Source organism: Vicia villosa, linkage group LG1 (genome assembly GCF_029867415.1).
Source record: "Vicia villosa cultivar HV-30 ecotype Madison, WI linkage group LG1, Vvil1.0, whole genome shotgun sequence".
Lineage (NCBI taxonomy): Eukaryota > Viridiplantae > Streptophyta > Magnoliopsida > Fabales > Fabaceae > Vicia > Vicia villosa.
Window position 1 is genome coordinate 207,726,304 of NC_081180.1, and position 13,072 is coordinate 207,739,375.

A 13,072-nucleotide genomic window follows, 5' to 3' on the forward strand; every position below is an offset into this window, starting at 1 on the left:
CACTTTACTGCAAAAGACTTAGCTGCTCATTTTATTGTGGACATCTTTCGTCTCCATGGTATTCTACGTTCTATTATTTTTGACCGCGACCCGATCTTTCTCAGCAAAGTTTGGAAGCATTTCTTTAAACTCCAAGGCACACACCTGAAATATTCAAGAGCTTATCACCCAGAAACAAATGGGCAAAAAGAAGTTATAAACCGTTCATTAGAAACTTATCTGCGATGTCTGGCTGACGATCACCTCCTGTCATACCAAAAAATTTGCCCATTATATTCAAGCTTCGATTCACAAAATAGCCCAAACAATCAATAATCGACTGGTTGACCTAAAAGTCAAACTATGGTCAAACCATAGACAAAACTTCTGATTTTTGGTCAACATCGTCATTATGAAGTATCATTCACCATTTGATAAAGGATTGATCATGTTTCATCAAGAAAAGATCAGAAATCAAAAACTTAAGTTTCTAAATTAGGGTTTTTAAGGAGAAAGTCAACCCAACTTTGACCAATCATAACTTTCACATGGAACATCATAAATTTCCCATCCCAAGCTCATTTTGAAGGAAATTAAATTCTATACAACTTTGCCTCTCTAAAGCCAAGTCCAAAAATGCTTCATTTGGGAGATATGAGCAAAAACATTACTGGTCCTTCTAGAAGCTCGCAAAAAAGCAGTTTGCTCCCAGAAGCCATATCATCGAGATAAAATCTCCAAATGAAAATATGTTCCAAAGTGTCTTGTAGAGGACATCTTGGGCTTTCCAAAAAGTCCTAGATCATATCCATTTGATTAGTATTGAATGGGTTATGGCTTGCACAAGTTGGTCGATTTTTGAGAATCGCATGTGCCCTGAGTGACGAGATTTATACCTTTGAGTATTGGGCCCATGAATTTGTATTATCCACGTGATTCCAAGCTCAATAAAGGCCCATTGGTCATATAAAGTTTATTTCATGATTTTATTTTATTTACATTTGATTTTATTCATTTAAATTCAAATAAAATCAAATAAAATCACTTTTTAATGAAATAAATTTTAGAGTGAAGACCCATTTTGGTCCTTCACAAATATTACACGAGTCAAATTAGTCCTTCACAATAAAATAGACTCAATTTAATCCCTTATAAAATTTAACCGGGTCATATAAGTCCATCTGTTAATATTTTTTTCAAATCAGTTTTTTCTTAGTTTTAAACCGTGACTGGACTGCCACGTGCCACGTTGAATTTTATTTATTTTTCATTTTTTAAATACTAAATTGTTTTTCATTTTTAATTTCATTTTTAAACAATTATAAATTAATAATATAAAAAAGCCAAAATTGTTTCTTACAAGGAGTTGAACTCAGGCACATGTGCTTAATCTTAAAAAATTCTAAATATAAAATAAAAAATACAAAATTTGTATTAATATGGTCTCGAAGCTAAGACTCTTTAGATTAAATGACAGTCAATTCAATACAATAGAAATTGATTTGTCTGTCACTAAACTAACAATGGAAATTGATTTGTCTAGTTGTTATTGATAGTCACTTTACTAACCGTAGAAATCGATTTGTCTAGTTGTAAATGATAATCACTTTATTAACAATAGAAATTGATTTATCTAGTTGTAAATGATAGTCACTTTACTAACAATAAAAATATTTCTCTAGTTGTAAATGATAGTCACTTTATTAACGATAGAAATTGATTTGTCTAGTTGTAAAGTGAAAATCATTTAACTTGAAAGGACTTGGATTTGAGACCTCATAGGTAAGCATTTATGTATAGAATTTGTTAATATTAATATAAATCATGGAAATTACTTGTTTAAAAATTAAGAAATAATTTTGGCTTTTTTGATATTATTCATTGATAACTGTTTAAAAATGAAATTAAAAATAAAATTTAATTTAGTATTTAAAAATTAAAAATAAAAAATCCAACGTGTCAGTCCAGTCACGATTTAAAAGTATGAAAAGAACCGGTTTAGAAGTAGAAAAAAACCGATTTGAGAAAAATATTAGCAGAAGGGCTAATATGATCCGGTTAAATTTTGTAAGGGATTAAGTTGGGTCAATTATTTTGTGAGGGACTAATTTGACTCATGTAATATTTGTGAGGGACCAAAATGGGTCTTCACTCTAAATTTTATTATTCATGTTCCAAATATTTAATCTATCAAAATACCATCCAATGGCCAAGAATAGATGGAAAATAAGCAAAAAATATATTTGAACTCAAAATAGTAAGTTTTGGTATGAGAATCAAAATCCAATTTTTTTCCAATCAAATCATTGATTTTTTTCTTAAACTAAAACCCTACTATTCTCTCCTATATATATCTAAGATTATTCAATCTCTAGGGATCACGAAAACCTAGCCTCCATATCACTCTCTAAACCCACAAAAATATTAAGAAAATTCTCAAAGTTAGGGCACAAGATAGTTTCTCCCCCAGCCAGTTCCAAACGATTTCGTGCATTGCTTCACGTCCCAAAGGTTACCAAGATCCGGTCTCAACCATTTTTTAGGGCTGCAACGTACCAGGCCGTCACCACCATTGTACCATCGTGGTAAAATTTTTTTGCTCCACAAATTGTTACTGTAAGCATTATGGACTCTTCCTTTACATACATACATGTTCATGATAGTATTTAGGGTTGTTTTGAACCTTTATTTTTGAGCTTATGCGCAGGAATAATAAAGTGCCATTGTTAGGGCACAAAAGTTGTATCTGTTTGTATCGCTATTTGTAGAACTTTTCAGATCAAAAGGATCTCACCATTGGATTCGTGAGGTCCAAATTAGTGGCCAAGGGTATCTTTTGCTTTCATTTTGTCCCTGTTTTGCAGGTCTAAAAATTCTCCCATTAGAGAAGATGGCGGAAACCGCTGTGCATGGTGGCCTGGGAACAGTGGACTGCAGGCGTGGCTTTCTGTCGCGACACCATTGGCTGTTCAGCAATCCAAATTCCTCTCTCCTTATCCAATAGGCTGGTCAATAAGTCTTCCTCCTCTTTCCAAACCTGATTGGTCCCTGAGTACGTGTGTGGGGCCAAGATGAGTTATCTTTGACCTTCCCTATTACTACTTTGTTTTATATTTATGTTCTTTTGGTTAAAATGTTAACATCAAAACGCGCATAGCTGGAATGCTTGAAGGTTTGGTTGGTCACTTACAAGTCCTGGGTTCCAACCCAAACTTTGTACAAAGTTATTTTTATGAGTTGGTTTATCTCCAGATCTAGTATTACACGTCAACGCGCGAGCCCCGTGCGTCCTCAAATCCTAACCGCTGGATCAATATGGAGCCATATCAAGCGCCCCGGAAGCGCATGCCTATGATACACCTTCAGGAGGCGCCCACACCTGATCCAAAGCTAAGTCTCTTAATTCTTTTTCTTTTTTCTTTTATTCTATTTAATAATTGTTTCTTTTCTTTATTTCTTTAATTTATTATTTTCTAAAATTTGTTTTTTCATTAAAGAAATAATATTATGAGGTGGTAATTATTTAATCGAAAACTCGATTTTTTTCGTGATATCAAAATTTCTTTTACTGTAATAATTAAACTAAGGTTTTTAGTTAATAGTTATTTTTGGGCTAATTAAATGTTTTATGCCTTAAACCCTGATTTCATCATGATCATTAATCACTGTTATTGGTAGGTGTTGTCCATTAACCTTAGTCTAGGTTTTTTTTTTTACATATTAACTTCTGTCCTCTTTCAGGGTTTGTTTTTGCCTTAGCCTTTTTTGTTTGCCTCAATTGTTACTGTTTTAACTTTTGATCTGCCACATTATAATTGTTGAGAACTTCAAATGCACTAACGCATTTTTCTTCTTTATTCCCAATTTTCAGGGTTAATCAAAGATCTTTCAGCCACGTGCCTCACCCGATCAAAAAGCTAAGTTTTCTAATTTCTTTGTTTAAATAATATTTTTATTTTATTTTGCCTTATAAAATATAAATTAGGGTTTACTTTCAAATGTCGATGAATCTCTCCTACACTCACCCCTATTATTGTCCGTTTAAATTCTCAGATGTTCAGAGTCAATCGAAGGTTCGAGGAAGATCAAGGCTGAAGATGTGTAAATTAATTGTCGTTCTTTCTTACACTCACCCCTATAAGGGTTTTATTGTAATAGGTTAGGTTTTATGTTTCGCCTTTTAATTGCCCCCATCCTCGCAGGTGTTTATTGTAATAGTGTAGGATTTTGAATGTTTTATTTTATGCCATGGTTAGTAATCCTAGGGAGTGCAAGCTTGCTAAATAATATAGATCACTAATTATAAGATAAATGTCCTTCAAAGGTTTTTTCTATTCACACCCTACTTTTCAAACAATTCAAACATTTTGAAAATAAAGTGAGCTAAGCAATTAAGATCCCATGGATAACCATGGATGCAAAGGGTGCCTTAAACCTTCCCTTTGTATAACCTACCCCCCGAACTCAAAATCTTTAAAAAGGTCTTTTCCTGTTCATTTAGCCTTTCTATATATTGGATAAAATAAAAGTCGGTGGCAACTCTTGCTATCCGCACATTTCAAATAAGTTCAGTTCACCGTATTATAGAACTGGCGACTCTGCTGGGAATACTTAAAATAAAAGAGGGGTTACCTTAGAGCTAGGATCACTCTAATTGTCTGCTTTGTTAACTTTATCTTTGTGGGCCTGTTTGGGTTTACTTGTGTGAAAGATCCTAACCTGGATCTGAGTACCTTAGGTAAATGGCATGAGACTAAGGAGACTGCACAGCGTATACTGATGTGGTTGATATGGTGGCCATCGTTAGTGTGACACATTGGTTTGTCCTGGTGTTCCTTGGGATCCGACTTGAGGAAACACTTGGCTGCTGCGTGGTGTCATTAAGCACTAATTCGCCCTTAGAACCCTAGTTGAACTTGACGTTGGCCTGAGTGTATGAATTTAATTCATATTCACTAGGGCTAATTGGGATGCAGCTAGCTGTTTAAAAAGTACTTTCATTTGAGCTAGTAATTTTATGTTCAATCAACTGCAAGAATACCTTTTTCTGTTCCACTTGAGCAATATTCATTATGAAACATAATTTCAATTAGCATTGATACCTCATCTTGATTATTCATTCTCAATGTACCTCCAACTGAGGCATCAAGAAGCATTCTTGTTGGTGTTTTTCAGCTTGTTATTAAAGTGTGTCGTCTGTTCCATATCACTCATATTATGGAAATTTTGAAACGTCTTGATCCTTTCCCATGACTCAGACACTAACTCGGAATCTTCTTGGTCATAATTGGGAATTACATATATCTTTTCCATGAATAGAGCATTTGAGTAATACCTTTTAATAAAATTGTCTTTTGGTTCTTACCATGGATAAAATAATTATTCTCCACAGGGATTGCAAATATGAACAAGGTAATAATAATGCAATTCAAAATAAACAATATGGGGTCTTTAATTATGACCAGTTCGAAAAACAAGCACAATAAGAGTTTTAGAGTAAAATTTTCGATAAAGAAAAGCGATTATATCTTTATTTTGAAGCCCCTAATTATATCAGCTTGATGAATGTGTATTAGATCAATAGTAACTACGCTATAATTTTATGACAAATTAACAAGACCAATGCACTAAATTCTTTTGTGTACAACCCAATAATTTAGATAGTAATTCCCTAATTCCATAGGAAAATTAAAACTTAAACTAGGTGTTTCTAAGATCATTAAATCTAAAGCCACAACTTATAATTACCTATTCCTAGTTGATTACTGAGTGGAAAAATTTCTCTTGTTCATATCGGTAGATTTACGGTCAATAATCCTAACTCATCTAGAATCACTTTGCACCCTCATCAAAACACAAAGAGCGGTAAGAACAAGAACAATTAATTAAAAATTATAACACAAAAGTATCCAAATAATCTCAAACATTCATATGATCCAACAAAGTATAATCAGGTTCATCTCTAAATACCTAATAAAAATAGCTTAACTCCCCATCTTGAAATTTATAGCTACCATGAGTTGATAAGAAGAATTCATGAAAATTAATGGAAAATAAGCTCTTCAATGACTCTAATGCTTTCCAAAATTGATGCCAAATGCCCCAAGCAGTCACTTTTCTTCCTAGAATTCGTAACACTTGAAAAGTTTCCAAAATTTTCTATTTAAAGTGCAAAAGGCATTTTGGCAAAATTTGTCATCGCGACCCCACTTAGTTCACATTGTGATCGTGATATTATCGTATCGAGCCCACAGTGACAGCATAGAGGTCGCGATAAAACCAGAGGTGAAAATTGCTTGGATTTGTTCACCTTTTTCTAAGTCCCACTTACTACCGTAGTGACAACATAGAGGTCACGAGAAAACTAGAGGAGAAAAGTTTCCACCTTTTTCTAAGTCCCACCTACTACCACTTTTTTATTTTTTCACATTTTTTCTTCATATTTGCTTGGATTTTGCTCATAATTCCACCGATTCCTTCGAAAATACTAACAAATATTACGTAATATTAGAGTGTCGTCATTTTCCTTAGCCTTAGTTGGCGAATTTTCTGCCACAATGACTTAGTGAGCATATCTTCTACTAGTGGAGCTATATTCTCCTCCGCCGATAAACTCTCCCTCTATAGTCTTAAAGTCTGGTGGTATGGAATGTGCCACTCTGTCCACTCTAGTTCCTTGTCTTTTTTGGCCTCGCGCTTCTGGGTTAATCTCACCCCTTACTCCTATAACCTCCTCCTGTTTTGTGAGATCCTTCTCTAAAATAATTTTTAGGTGGCCTTCTCAGATAAGAAACTCAATTTCTCTTTTGAGTGGGTAGAAGTAATTAGTGTGATGATTTTTCACCTAGTGGTATTTGAATGGCCTATTAAGTTTGGGTTCCATCGTATCTAATTAGGGAGTTGGTGTAGGCTGAAATTTGTGAGAGTGGAGTACTTCATGCCAGATTTTCTCCTTGCTTGTATTAAGGGTAATGCATTTATCTGTGGGCCTCCCGTTAGGCTTAAAATTTGCGGGCCTCCCATTATCTTGTGTTGCTCATGCGATGAGTCAGATTTGCTAGTGGCACGCTCTTTGATATATATGGACTTCTTGTTAGCATTGCTCTCTTCTCCCTCAACGTGGCATTCAACATTTGCCATGATTTCAGTCATGGATATATGGGATTTTGGATGAGATACCCGTTGAAATTCCATACTCTTAAACCACTTTGAAATGCTTCGAAAAATATCTCCTATTTTGGATGTATCACTTTGATGGTTTCCTCATTGAAATGAGTGAAGTACTCCCTTAACGACTTGGTGTGGTCGTGGTGGACATCGAAAAAGCGGGTCATCGAAACCTTTAAATTCTTCATCGACAAAAATAGATGGACTAGTTCCCTCGAGAGGTCTTGATATTTCGTCAACCAAAAAATGTGCGAGGTTTGTGAACCACCTAAGGGTCGCCTTCCTAAACATGTGGAAAACAACTTGCATTTCAAGGGGTAAGAGGCACCTATGATCTTCATCTAAAAAGCACCTATGATCTAGGATGTTCTCATGCAAATCTTTGTTAAAACGAAACAACTCTTTCATAGCAACATGCATCTTTGCTAAGGCCTCATTGTCACTATGACCAATGTTGCTAGTTGTTGTAAAGCCTCATCGAGTCACCAAGTTGAAGAGGATGACTGAGATTGTTGGAAATCGAATGTAAGCGTGATCTAGGTTAGTTTTACATTGACCCCGTGGTGGGCGTCAATTGTATTAGTAAAATACAATAAGGATGGTCACCCTGCTCATGTCTATGATCACAAGAGGGTGTGTACGCTCTAATTGTGTAAAAATTAGTGAATTCCCCCTCTAATTATTGGGGAACGACTATTAATAGATTGTTTTCTAGGTAAAATATTAGGAAAGAAACAATTTATGCCTACTTTCACAACAAGTACGCGGAGGTAGGGAGAGAACCAACTTTTCCTCCTAATTTGGAGGGATGATTTCCTCTTTAACTGAAAAACCAGAACAACCTTCTTTTAGGAACCCCTTTTCCACGTAATGGCAAGATGATTAGGCGATACATATGGGTTGGGATTACACGACCCAAGTCGCGATCGAGGGATCCGAGGTCGCGCCCTCCTGGTTCTTCTAATGACCTTTCACAACTTCTTTGAGCTGTTTGGGCTGAGTTACGAGTCTTTAGGCCTAATGAAATTATTCTATAGTATATATATTATATGTAAATGAAATTTTTTATCATTGAAATAAAATCTTTATGTTACATAAAAATTAAAAATAAAGTTAATATTCAATCATATTTTTGATCTTTTTTATAAAAAATTTACTTTTATTTAATATAATTTTAAATGTTTCTTTCAAAAAAGCTATTTTATTAATTTATAATTAAAATTATTTTTTTTTTTGTATTTAAATTTTATTAAATCTCGACTTATTATTTTTAAATTAACTTACCTTAAAGATAAACATAAATGATTAATTTATTTTCGTAGCCTAATATTTTACCCCGCTTAAATTAGAGATAAAGATTTGATTGAAAGAATCTTATAGTCAATATTCTCATTTTCTAGAAAGTTAAAACAAGAAATTCACAGTAAATATATTCATGTTCTAGAAAGTCAAAACACCAAATTCTTAGTCAATATCATATCATATTACATAAGTTACGAGGTGTGCTTATAAATATAAATGCCCTTCTTTTTCAACAATAACAAAAAAGAGTAGAGTTTTGTATTTACAATTAGGATGAGAAGTATTACTATGTTAATGAACAAGACCCATGTTACTTATGTAACATTTTTCATGCTCTCACTAATCTTAGCAACTACGATTGCTTCATCCATTACATCTAGAGGTATCAATTATATGACATTACTTCTCTAATTATTTCTAACAATATATTTTTTTATATAGATTTATTTCATATAGATTAAGAGTTTAAATATATTGTATATTTTTATTTAATCATAGTAATTAGTTTTTCTTAAATACTTTGTTTTTATTTTAATTACCTTTAGTTAAATCACATAAAAATTAAATTCTTTTTATATTAATCCTCATTTTACTAATCAATAATACATATTATTATTATTAAAAATTGTTATTGCATCATTATTTTATTAACACCTTCTAATTTTTTTTTAGATGTTAGGCGTCCTGTGATTTTCAAAAATGAGATAGATATTCAGGTAAAGCCAATCAATCTCCTTATGTCTATTTCACAATGTTTTTGGTTTTTGGAATATTTATTACTTGTATTATATTTTTATATATTTTCAAGTTAAAAATTATTAAACCATAGTAAATTTTTGAGATTAATGAATAAAAACTTCATTGTTATTATATGAAATTACATTTGATAATATAAAAATGATAATTGTAATTACATTAACTTATTAATGATTTATGGTTAACTTTCATATTTTTACAGCATATTGAGAAAACTGAAGAAAAGTTTGTGCCTCAAACAAAATCAGATAAATTTAAGGGTTTGTTATCAAAAAAGGTTATTAGTGAAATTGGATCGCATCCTCCAAGTTGCGTAAATGGTTGTGATAATTGTACTCCTTGTACACCTACCCTTGTGTCAGGCTCGCCACAAGAAGAATCGTGGAAATGCAAATGCGGTGATAAGTTATATGATCCACCCAAAAAATAATTATCATTATGTGTTTGTATCTTTCATTAAAAAAAATAGTAAAGATCCTTCCTAATAAATTAAGAGTTTCTCTTTGCGATATCTTTGAAATTTGTTTGTCTAAGAATGTTTGATTATCTACGTTTTTCGTTTATTTTTCTCCTTAGAATAGTTTTAGATTTTTTCTTTACCCACCTTCCTATGGGGTCACCCCAGCGAAAACCCCAATTTACCCCCAGCGAAAACCCCAATTTACCCCCTGCAAAAACCCCAGTTTACACCTGCTTCGGAAATGAACTTCCGAAGTTTTTTTTTTTAAAAATTTTCTCAGACTTCGGAAGTTCATCTCCGAAAACACCAAATGGGGGGTGTTTTCGGAGATGAACTTCCGAAAACACCTTTTTTTCAGATTTTTGGGGGTTTCGGAAATGAACTTCCGAATTATGCAGAAACTGTGTTTTTTTTTATGATTTTGGAAACATCCTCATATTTTTAATTAAAGAAAGACGGCAAATAAAATAAACGATATATAAACAGAAAATACTAATATACTAATATGATAAGAATAATGATATATACCAACCGATCCGATCCAAATCCAAATAATAATAGTGTACGAAAGATACAATCCGGAAACAAACAAAAAAACCCGACTGCTACTGGGTATGCCTAACCCTTTCACCCTGAGCCCTCCTCTGACGCCTGTATGCCGCCGCACGAACCGCATCAGTGACGATCATCTCCATCACGGTGACTGCCTCTGGACTGCCCTGATGAACGACACCTCGATCCAATGCGTCCCGTCCAAGCATCTCTATCCGCTGGCAGATCGGTAGGAGATCAATGGCGTGGTCATCCTCGGCTTGCTGGTTCTCCAGGATCTCCTCGTGTGCTGGCCTAGGAGCGCCGGGAGCGTCGGGTGTCAGTAGAGGATGTGACACCCGGTAGAACCATGTGACATACCCCTCCACACTGTGCCAGTCCTGGGTGACCCGCATGCGACGATACTCCTCCGGTACCACATGATGCTCCCAATCCTCAAACATGGCAGTGAGATGCACTTTGGTCACCGTGTCGGGAGCAACCTCAAAAGGTGACCTGAGTATCATCAGCACGAATCCGAACTGCCGCATGCACCGCTAAGGGAGATACCGGACCATGATGGTTGTCCCGCATGCCAACCAGCCAGAATATAGAGATATGTTGTCAAAGGGGACTACCTGAGTGTAGTCGCTGAACGGCCTGCAAGTGACGTCATCGTGCATCGTGCGGTCCAGGTACCCACGGTATGGTCCCACCGCATTGTTCCCCCTCTGAGAACGTATTTGGCGGCCCTGGACATGGCGTCAATGTACTGAGGATCAATGTGAAAGCCGTGGATCCGGGAGAAGTAAGAGATGATCCAGCTCTGAAACATAAATAAATACGAAACATAAGTAAATACGAAACACAAATACGAAACATAAATAAATACGAAACAATTAAAATGAAACGTACCGTGAGTAGTGTGCAGGATCCGGTCAACTGCCTCGTCCTCTAGTTGGAGGCCTCATTCAGCTTCTGGTATAGGAATGCCAGAGTAGCTGCCCCCCAGTTCCACTGGTGAACGGTGGTCAAGTCCATGAAGTAGCGGAGGTAGGTCACGTCCACGTACCTCACACTCTTGTCCACAAAGATCACAGCGCCTACCGCATGCATGTACCAGCACCGGAGAGCGCAGACACAGTGATACTGTGTAAATAGCTCGTCACCCGCCTGCTCGGCATCGGCCGCCGCCACCAGGTGGTGCTCGAAGTAGCGGCTCAGTGTGGTGAACCGAATATGAGGCCCAGATGTCGTGCCGCACTCAAAGTCAGCAACTTCAGGCTCCATACCCAAATAGAGCGCCATCCACTCAGTGGCTTCGACCCTCTTGATCCGGGAGTGGGTCAACAGTGGCCCCCTGATCGGCAGGTGGAGAAGACACTGCACATCATGCAAGGTGATCGTCATCTCCTCAACCGGCAAGTGGAAAGAAGATGTCTCCTTGTGCCACCGCTCCACAAAAGCCCCCTGCATGCCGTGGCTGATGGTGGTGTACCCCTTCATACATAGCCCACTGAGCCCTGAACCTCTCACAGCGTCGTTAAACCACTCGACAGTCGATTTAAACAGACTGAAAATCTTTCGGGCATGGTTCACCATTTTCAACGGCTCTCTCTCTTGTTACAAAAAAAACAAATATAAAAGTATGTTAAATAGACGGTTAATAAAATATTGAATAAACGTGTAAATTATAACGGTTAAATAATGTAGTCGGGCAATATTATAAAAAATACCTCTCCCTCCCAGATCCGCCGAGCGACGTGCTCACGGTAGAATATCAGCACGGAACTGTCTCTAGGCCCTCCCGGGTAGCCCTCTTCCTGCTCATCCTCCTCCCCGAGTGGAGGGTCAACATCCGGTACACCCTTCGCCTCGTGGTATGATATTGCCACCTCCGGTACCTCCACCTCCTCCTCCTCTTGCTGGCGGGAAGAAGATACCCCAGCCAAATGACTCCTCGATCCAGATGCGGACGTACCCTCGTCCATCTCTACGGGAACTCGCACACGTCGTCCCCGTCCCTGCCCCCGTCCACGTGTCGACGCCAGCTGTGCCGCCCGCTCGCGTCTAGACGACGCAGTCTGGGTCTCTCTATCCTGTCTGATGCGTGGTACGTTGTCTGACATGTTCCTGAAAACAATTGAAATCGATTAATATGCGAGACAACATAAAGAACTTAAAAAAATCAAAATTTTGATACAATTCGGAAGTTCATTTCCGAAACTGGGAATGGAGGTGTTTTCGGAAATGAACTTCCGAAACACCCCTGCGAAGAACTTCTCTGCAACCTCCAATGGCAGACCCAAAAATCCTAAAACATAACTAATTTTATTCATTCTAAACAACCTAAATAGCAGTTTAGAGTTTGACTAATTGATCTAAACAACCTAAACAACCCTAATAGAGATATAATAATGGGTCTACAAATCGAAAAAAATGCACTAAACTTACAACTAATAGAGTTTGGGATGATTTAGATTGAGATTGGAATAAGATGTTGGCTATCTTTGATACTTCACACTTGCTTTTTGTAGAAATTTTGAAGAGAGGTTGTGTTTAGAATAGGATTAGGGTAAAATAAATGGGGGAGGGGGGCTGTTTTGCTTAATCTGCAAAATGCCCAGTATTTCGGAAATGAACTTCCGAAATGCTGTTTTCGGAAATGAACTTCCGAAATAAGACAATTTTTTCAAAAAAAAATGGCGCTTTCGGAGATGCATCTCCGAAAACACCTTTTTCTTTCATTTCAGAGATGCATTTCCGAAGTCAGGGGTAGTTTGGGTTTTTCACCAGAGGTGGGCTAGAAGGTTGGGAGGTCTATAAAGAAATTTTCTAGTTTTATCCTCTTGTGTACCAATAAATAAATCTACTATC

At 36.4% G+C, this 13,072-nt stretch overlaps 1 protein-coding gene across 1 annotated transcript; it reads left to right on the forward strand.

Moving 5' to 3' along the window:
• The first annotated feature begins 8,702 nt into the window (after positions 1-8,702).
• On the forward strand, positions 8,703-9,641 carry LOC131622112 (EPIDERMAL PATTERNING FACTOR-like protein 6). The gene is made up of 3 exons (XM_058893163.1): positions 8,703-8,830; positions 9,121-9,164; positions 9,407-9,641. The coding sequence occupies exons 1-3, from the start codon at positions 8,722-8,724 to the stop codon at positions 9,632-9,634; spliced, it is 381 nt and encodes a 126-aa protein (XP_058749146.1). The 5' UTR covers positions 8,703-8,721; the 3' UTR covers positions 9,635-9,641.
• The last annotated feature ends 3,431 nt before the right edge of the window (positions 9,642-13,072 follow it).